At 69.9% G+C, this 8,130-nt stretch overlaps 2 protein-coding genes across 2 annotated transcripts in view; one reads left to right on the top strand and one right to left on the bottom strand.

The window, feature by feature from the left end:
* The window catches only part of H696_04089 (glucosamine-fructose-6-phosphate aminotransferase (isomerizing)), a gene marked incomplete at both ends in the record, with an annotated part of 4,367 nt that extends 1,291 nt beyond the window's left edge, over window positions 1-3,076 (top strand). The window contains 6 exons of the mRNA XM_009497971.1: window positions 142-405; window positions 700-793; window positions 985-1,665; window positions 1,943-2,073; window positions 2,212-2,340; window positions 2,609-3,076. Of these exons, the coding sequence (XP_009496246.1) occupies window positions 142-405; window positions 700-793; window positions 985-1,665; window positions 1,943-2,073; window positions 2,212-2,340; window positions 2,609-3,076 (1,767 nt within the window). The remainder of the gene's footprint in view (window positions 1-141; window positions 406-699; window positions 794-984; window positions 1,666-1,942; window positions 2,074-2,211; window positions 2,341-2,608) is intronic.
* Window positions 3,077-3,851: 775 nt separating this feature from the next.
* The window catches only part of H696_04088 (hypothetical protein), a 6,043-nt gene continuing 1,764 nt past the window's right edge, over window positions 3,852-8,130 (bottom strand). The window contains exons 4-7 of the mRNA XM_009497970.1: window positions 5,513-8,112; window positions 4,290-5,322; window positions 4,058-4,164; window positions 3,852-3,930 (exon numbers count right to left, since the gene is read on the bottom strand). Coding sequence (XP_009496245.1) covers window positions 3,903-3,930; window positions 4,058-4,164; window positions 4,290-5,322; window positions 5,513-8,112 — 3,768 coding nt within the window. The 3' untranslated portion in view covers window positions 3,852-3,902. The remainder of the gene's footprint in view (window positions 3,931-4,057; window positions 4,165-4,289; window positions 5,323-5,512; window positions 8,113-8,130) is intronic.

Below are 8,130 nucleotides of genomic sequence, written 5' to 3'. Positions count from 1 at the left end.
CCCCCCCCCCCCCCCCCCGTGCGCTGGCCAGCCCCCAGCACCGGGCCACCGGCGGCGCGGTGCCCCTCTGCCGGCTTCCCTTGGCCATATCCCCTAACCCCCTCCCGGCCACATGACCATGGCCAACATGTCTGCCCCTAGGATGGCGCCTATGCGCTGCTCTTCAAGAGCTCGCACTTCCCGGATGAGATCATCGCCACCCGGCGGGGCAGCCCCCTGCTCATTGGGCTGAAGAGCGCCCAGCCCCTGCGCGCCACGCACGTCGGTGTGGACGTCGACGTCGGGGCCCCGCAGCACCCGGCTCTGCACATGCCGACGGCGCGTGGCCCCGGCGGCCCGGGGCACGCCCTCTCGCCGCTGCGGGATTCGCTTCCCCTGCTGGCGGCCGACGCGCGGCCGCTGCCGGTGGCCGGTGCCCCGGTGGCCGGCCCTCGGCACGGCCTCCTGCCCGGGGCCGGGGATGCGCCGGTCCCCGGGGCCACGCACATGTCGGCGCCGGCCAGCCGGGCCTCGGGTCTGCCGCCGGCGGCCGCCGGGGCCGCCCCTTCGGCCCATGCCCGGCCGTCCCCCGGGCTGGGGCGCTCGCTCAGCTCGGAGTCCCTGTCGCAGCACCCGTCCGATGTGGCCAGCAGCCCGCTGCTGCATCAGCTGGTCGCGTCGGCCCCGATGCCCGAGCTCCTGAGCCCCGGGTCGATCGAGTACTTCATCGCCAGCGACCCGGCGGCCATCGTCGAGCACACCCGCAGCGTTTTGTACCTGGAAGATGGCGACGTGGCGCACATTCGCAAGGAGGGTACGGCCTGGGGCCTCTGCCCGCCACGCTCGCCACTTGCCTCCTGCCCGGCCAGCCCCCTCGGATGTGCTGGCCTGCCGGCTGGCTGCTGACCGTCAAACATCCCTCGCACCGTCTTGCGGCCCTCCGCTCCCCCCCCCCCCCACACCCCCTGCGGCTGTTGCGCGCCCCTGTCGGACCTGGGGGCATAGGCATCAACATTGTCCGGACCACGCGCTCGACCGAGCTGTCGCCCGTGCGCGCCATCCAGTCCCTGGAGCTGGAGCTGGCCCAGATCATGAAGGGCAGCTTCCCGCACTTCATGCTGAAGGAGATCTTCGACCAGCCATCCTCCTCCTTCAACACCATGCGCGGGCGCATCAACTTCGACAGCTACACGGTCACGCTCGGCGGCCTGTCCTCGCAGATGGACACCATCCGCCGGAGTCGGCGCATTGTGCTGATCGGCTGCGGGACCTCCTTCCATGCGTGCCTGGCCTCGCGGGCCGTGCTCGAGGAGCTTTCCTCCGTGCCGGTGTACGCGGAGCTGGCGTCGGATTTTGTCGACCGCCGGCCGGTGATCTTCCGCGATGACACGTACATCTTCGTGTCGCAGTCCGGCGAGACGGCCGACACGCTGCAGGCCCTGCGCTATGCCAAGTCCCGGGGGGCCCTCTGCCTCGGCACCACCAACACGGTCGGGAGCAGCATCGCGCGCGAGACCACCTGCGGTGTGCACATCAATGCCGGGCCGGAAATCGGTGTCGCCAGCACCAAGGCCTACACCAGCCAGGTGATTGTCCTGCTGATGATTGCTCTGGTCCTCGGATCGGACAGCGTGGCCCTGGCGCCGCGCCGGCGGGAGATCATCGACGAGCTGCGGGTCTTGCCAGGTGCGTGGTCCTCGGGGGCCCCCTTGCGGCGCCCCATGCCCCCGCCCTTCGTGCGACTCTGTGGCGGCCTGTGTGGCGCCGATCTCGGCCACGGGGACATTGCGCTGACCAAGGACACACCACATCCTGCCACGGCACCCGGGGCGGGGGCCTCACTGGCTGACCCGCGCACGTGCATACACACACACACATGCATGCATGCATGCATGCATGCCTCCACCGGATTTTGGACCCCACTCCCCCTCGCTTGCTGCGGGGCTCCCCTGCCACACTCTAGACAAGATTGCTGAGGTGCTCAAACTCAATGAGGAGCTCGAGAGCCTGACCGAGCACAAGCTCCTGAAGGCCACCAACCTTGTGCTCATGGGCCGCGCATTCCAGCATGCCACCTGCCTCGAGGGGGCCCTGGTACGTGGCGACACCATCGGCGCCGCATGTCACTGTTCTCGGTCTTGGGGGGGGGGGGGGGGGCTTTTTTCTCCCCGTCCGCTGCTCCCTTGCCTCTGCCATGGCCACTGACCACGCATTGCCACGTCTTTTTGGCAGAAAATCAAGGAGATCGCGTACCTTCACAGCGAGGGTGTCCAGTCGGGCGAGCTGAAGCACGGCCCGCTGGCCCTGATCGACGAGCATCTGCCCATTATCTCCATCGTCGTGCCGGATGCCTTCCTCGAGGTGCGCCCCTTTCTGCCCCCCTCCTCCAACGTGCAGACATGCTTGCAGTGGGGAGGAGGGAGGTAAAATCGCCGGCCACCGCCTCCCCTCTCCTCGGGCGTGTTCCCTTTCCCCCCTTCCCCTGCACCTATCTAACAGTCGGGGGTCCCTCCCTTCGGAATGCATGCACCCGTGCATGGTCTTGTGCATGCTGTGCCCTGCACCCCCCCCCCCCCCCCCGATGCCCATGGTGCCGCTCGAATGGCGACACGGAATGTGACACGCGCAGAAATCGATGAACGCCCTTTACCAGGTGACGGCGCGTGGTGGCCGGCCGATCATCATCAGCACCACCGATGTGGATCTGTCCTCGGTGCTGGCCGCGTCGGAGGCGACCGGCCAGGCGTCGGCCGCCGCGCACTCGGCCTCGACCGAGGCCCTGCCATCATCCTCGGGCGTGCTTCGGTCGCCGCGCGTCGGCGGCACTGGCGATCCCAGCCGAACGGCGCACCCCACCGGCACGGACATCACGCTGCCGGATGAGGACCAGCTGCTGGACCAGCAGCCCATCTCGCACAAGCTCCTGGCGGCCGCCGGCGGCCCGCTGCAGTGCATTCGGGTCCCGCGCACGGTGGACGTCCTGCAGGGGATTCTGACAGTCATCCCCCTGCAGCTGGTGGCCTACCATCTGGCAGTCAAGCGCGGCTTCAATGTGGATTTCCCCCGGAACCTGGCCAAGAGCGTCACCGTGGAGTGAGCCGCTCTCCTGCCTGGGGGCCTGCCTTGCCTCCGATGGCCGGGGGGCGGGCGGGGGGCCTTCGCCTGGGAGGGTGCCACGCCGCCACCATGCGAGGCCGCATTCATTTGTGGTTGCGCGTGTGTGTATGTCCATCTGCGCACGTGCACACACACGCACACACACAGAGACGCGTACTGTGCGCCGTGTCTTCCCGGAACAAAGCGAGTAAGTGTGAGACAGAATGGTGCGGCAGCCGGTCACGGAGATGGCGGACAAGTTGTTCCCCATACGTGCATGTGTGCCCTTGCACATTCCGACTCTTGTGCTGCCTCCCCTCTGTCGTTGCCTGCCCTTCGCCGGGTCCCGTACTTTGGGCGCGGCTCCCCGCGGCCGGATTGCACCAGGCAAGGCAGCTCAATCGAGGGCGGAAGAGACAAACAGGGAGAAAGGGAAAAAGAGCCCGGGAGAACCACCTGTCCATGTGGGCCCTGCCACCCCTTTCGGAGCCAGCACCAAGAGCCGCCTCCTCTCTTGCCTCTCGGGGTCGCCGATCTCCGGGAAGGCACCATGCGCTCCCGAGCATGCACTCTGTGCTGGCGCTGTCAGAAGAGCACGAAAATAAAACCATACATCCCCAACACAGCGACGCATGAAATCAAGGGGAGGAGTCTATTGAGAGGGGGGAGACAGGTGCACACCCAGCGCGTGGGAGGGCTCAGAGACAGGGGGAGAGAGCTCTATTACCCATGCGCGTGGCTACCCATCAAGGGGGGAGGGGGGGGGGGGTGGGAGCTGTGTGTGTGTGTATGTGTGGAGGTGGGGCGAATGAGACCGCCTGGGGAGATTACAGCCGCCGGATGGAGCGGAGGCGCCTGTGCATGGCACCAGGACGAGCAGCGTGCAATGTGTGGCGGAACACACACACGTCAGTCAGGCAGAAAGGCAAGCGCCAGCACATCCGGGCCAAAGGGGCAACAGGGGGCGAGGAGGAAAACGCACCGGAACCGCACGGAGCCGGTACCACTGACATTAGGGAGGGGGGCGCTGGCCGCCAGCTGCGACGCCGGGGTCGAGGAGCTGCCAGACGGCTCGACCAGGTAAGATAGCTGCACGCATGCCAGAGGGGGGAGGGGGGGGGGGGGGATCGTCAGGCTTCGCGCGAAGGGCACACCAGTGGCGGGACACGTGCCCCAGGGCAGCGGCCATCGCCGAGGGAAGGCAGCACACGCACCGCGAACAGGATGTTGGAGAAGTCCTCCGTCCGGAGGGACTCCAGGGAGAAGTTGGTATCCGAGCCGGGAACCAGGCGTTGGGCAACCAAAGCCCGAGCAGCCACCGACGGCCGGTCGCCCGCCATCAGTGACGGATCGGTGAATGGCTTCAGCAGGTCCTGGATGGAGAAAAGGGGCGGGACCTCCGGCGCGGCCTCGCCCCCGGGGCCGGCCTTGGTTGAGGCCAGCGGAGCCGGCAGGAAGTCCGACAGGTCCGGCCAGCGGAGGGAGAACCAGTCCATGGTGGGGGTCGGCACCTGGGCCGGGGAGGCATCGGCCTCATGGCCGGGGGCCTCCTCATTGGCCGGGACCATCATGAAGGACGTCATGAAGTCCCGGCTCCCAAGGGCCACCTGGTGAATGAGGATCTCCGACCGGAAGACATGGGCCAAGTCCAGGAGCTTGGACCAACGGATGACCGGCCCGTCAGCAAGATCGCCCGCGGTGCCGGGGCCCGCATGGCCCTCCGGGCAGGGGCACAGGAAGAGCCCCGCATCGCCGGTGGCCGCCGTGGCCGCCCCCCCCGGGGGGCCTGGGACAGCGTCGCCCGAGGCCGGCCCCAGCCCGGGAAGCAGGAGATCCTGCGACTCGCGGGTGATCGGCAGCCGGGCCAGGCTCCGAGGCACGGGGCAGGTGCCCAAGTCGGTGACAGCCGGCACCGGGCGCGGTGGCAGCCACGAAAGGGACCGCTCGTGCAGCGAGGTCAGCCGGCCCAGCAGCGAGCCGATGTACGGGAGCGCCGGCGCATGGACTTGGCGCACCGGGTGCGCCAGAGCCGGGCTAGTGTGCGCTTGGAGGAAGGCGCCCTCCTCCTCGCGCAGGGCCACCTGGCTATTGAGTGACAGGAGATTGCGGTACATCTGGTAGTTGCGTCGCGAGGAGAGGTGCTCCCCGAGGTAGGCCCACAGGGCGGTGGCCTCCGGCGACAAGCCAGCCCACAGGGACTGCAGCCGGTACACCGGCTGCAAGGAAAGCCCCGCGTAGATGGCCAGGCTAGGCGCGGAGACCCGGCAACCGATGTGAGTGAGGCAGTGGGGGAGGAGAAAAAAAAAGGCCGATGGCCGGACAGGAGCAGCGACAAAGGCATGAGACATAAGCAGCGGACATGGACCACCCCCCAGGGACAGCCGGCGGCACGAGACAGAGAGGAAACACCCAAAGGGGCGACCGAGGGGGCCCGCACCTGACAAAGTAGTTACGCCAGCACGCCGCCAGGTAGGACAGCTGGATGAAGAGCCCCAGCACAAAGGACCCATACGAGGCATCGATCGGCGTGGGGGCAGAGGAGCCGGGAGCCACGGCCGGCGACACCGGAGTCGGCGGCGAGGAGGGCGGGGCATCGACCACCACCGACGCGGTGCTTGCGCCGGCGGCGCCGGCGCCGGCGCCGGCGGCAGCGGTAGCAGCATTGGCCGATGCTGGCGCCGGGGCCCACGCCGGGAGGGCCAGCTCACTGAGAGACAGCCAGGCTTGGGTGGCGCCGTCCGGCAGCGAGCGCGGCTGGCTCGGGATCCCGGACCACAGGGAAAGGGCGCTCATGCTGTTGGGGCAGGAAAGCCCAAACCCACTGACTGAAGGCATGCTGCCGGTCGGGCTCGACGAAGAGGACGACGACAGCGAGGAGGTGGCCGACCCACCGCGCGGGGAGAGCAGCTGCTCCGCCGGCGCCGGCGGCCCGGCCGTCAGGGGCGATGTCGGCACCGCGATGGTCGACCGGCGCTTGGAGGAGAAGGAGAAGGACCGCTTGCGACGGGCGCCGGCGGCCCCGCCGCCGGGGCCCCCGCCCCCGCCGCTGCTGCCGGCTCCCGCCTGCCCGGAACTCAGGGCCGCCAGCAGAACCTCATGCGCCACCCACTGGGAGATGCGATTGAAGAGACTCGTCAGCCGAGCCAAGGCCGGCGGCATGGGGATGTAGTCCGGGCTCGGCTCGTCGGTCGGCGGAGGGGCCCCCGGCCCGGGGTCGGAGCCAACATCCGGCGCCGGGGCACCGGCCTCCGGCACCAGCCACGATGCCCGCTCGGCCGGGAGGTGGAAGCCACACTCGCGCGCCAGCGCCACCAGGGCCGGCCACTCGCCGATGTTGTGCTCTGCTGCCTCGGCGGCGGCGGCGGCGGCCGGCGCAAGGACCGTGACCGTGGGGCCGGTCCCGGGCCCGGGGGCCACGGCCGCCAGCCCGAAATCCGGCGACGCCACCTTCCCCAACAGGCGGTAGGACAAGTCGGCCGGCGTGACGGCCGCAAAGAGGTCCGACGTGGCCACGGTCAGCTCGCGCAGCACATCCAACAAGTGCAGGGTACATGTCTGCAGCCCGGCGGTGCCGGTGCTGAAGGAGAAGGAAGTCAGCCGGAAGGGCGACATGCGGAGCGGCTCGGCCAGGGGGTGCGGCGGCAGGCCAAACGGCCCGGCCGGCATGGCCGCCGCCGGCACCCCCTGGCCGCTGAGCTCGATCGACGAGGTGGAGGTCGAAGTGGAGGCCGACGCCGAGACCGAGGCAGACGTGGAGGCAGATCCAGACAACGAGGCGGGAGACCGCAGCATGGCCGTCGGGTCCGGCTCGTCGAAGATGATCTGCGACAGGCGCTTGGTCCGGATGGACAGGAAGTTCGGCCGGCGCTGGGCCACCGACCCCGGGGGCGCCGGGGGACGCCCGGCATCGGTGGGCCCGAGCGCCGGCGACACCGACCGGCTGCCATGGCCGCCGGCCACCGGGGCCCCGGCCGAGACGCCCTCCTCCCCGGAGGAGGTGGTGCTGAGAGACAACGTGGACAGGGCACTGCCGCCGGAGGCCGGGGCAGGGTCCTCCTCGCCGAGCATGTGCCCGGGCCCGGGCGCCGAGCCGGCCGCACACACCGACAGGGTGATCGAGGGATTGGCACGCATGTCCACCCGGGCGAGGTCCAGCCCGGCGTGCAGAGATGCCGGCCGGTCGCCCGGCAGGCCGGGAGGCGTGCCATGCATCGGCGAGGGGACCTTGGTCGGCTCGAAGTCGGCCATCTCGTTGAAGGTGGTGGAGGTGCCGCTGCGCAGGGGCCCGGCGGCCGTGCCGGCGCCACTGCCAGCAGAGCCCTCCTCCCCGGAGGGGAGGATGGTGGAGGCCGGACGGCCGCCCCGCAAGGCCGCCGGGCCCAGATGCAGCAAGGCCGAGGGGGAGGAGCTGGAGCGCGACCGTGGCAGGAAGAAGGCCGGCTGAGAGCCGGATGGCGAAGGGGGCACCGACAGGGAGGGCAGCATGGAGGCGGTGCTGCCGAAGGCAGTGCCACTGGCGCCGGAGGCCACCGAATCACAGGAGAGGCTCGAGGTGGAGCGGTTCATGCGCAGGGGGAAGCTGTTCATCGGGCAGTGGATGGCACCGGTCGAGGGGGCGGCCCCGGCCATCGAGGCAGGCTGCTGGGGGGCCCGAGGGTCGGAGGGGGCCTGCGGCCCGGGCCGCGGCCCCGGGGCCAGGGCCACATGCGACCCGAGCACCGTCGGCAAGCAGCGGGCATCGGCCAGACCGGCCGCATGGGGGTCCTCACTGAGGCCGGCCGCCTGGCGGTGATGCAGGCAGACCGTCTGCAGGAAGACCCGATGATTGGACGTGATCAGGGCCGGGGAGGCGGTGAAGCGGTAGCCCGGCCGGGCGGCGGCCACGGCGCGGCCCAAATCCCGGATGGACTCCAGCAGGGCCGCCGCCAGGGCAGATGCCCCGGTCAGCGAATCGGCCACCGACATGTGGAGCGCATCCACCGATGCCGACAACAAGCGCAGGAGCTGGGGATCGGCATCGAAATCGTAAAAGTGCGCCTCGACCCAATGCGAGAG

This window comes from Fonticula alba (genome assembly GCF_000388065.1).
Source record: "Fonticula alba strain ATCC 38817 unplaced genomic scaffold supercont2.6, whole genome shotgun sequence".
NCBI classification, from domain to species: domain Eukaryota; order Rotosphaerida; family Fonticulaceae; genus Fonticula; species Fonticula alba.
The sequence above is the reverse complement of the archived record's forward strand: the minus strand, read 5'-3'. Positions and strand labels throughout refer to the sequence as shown.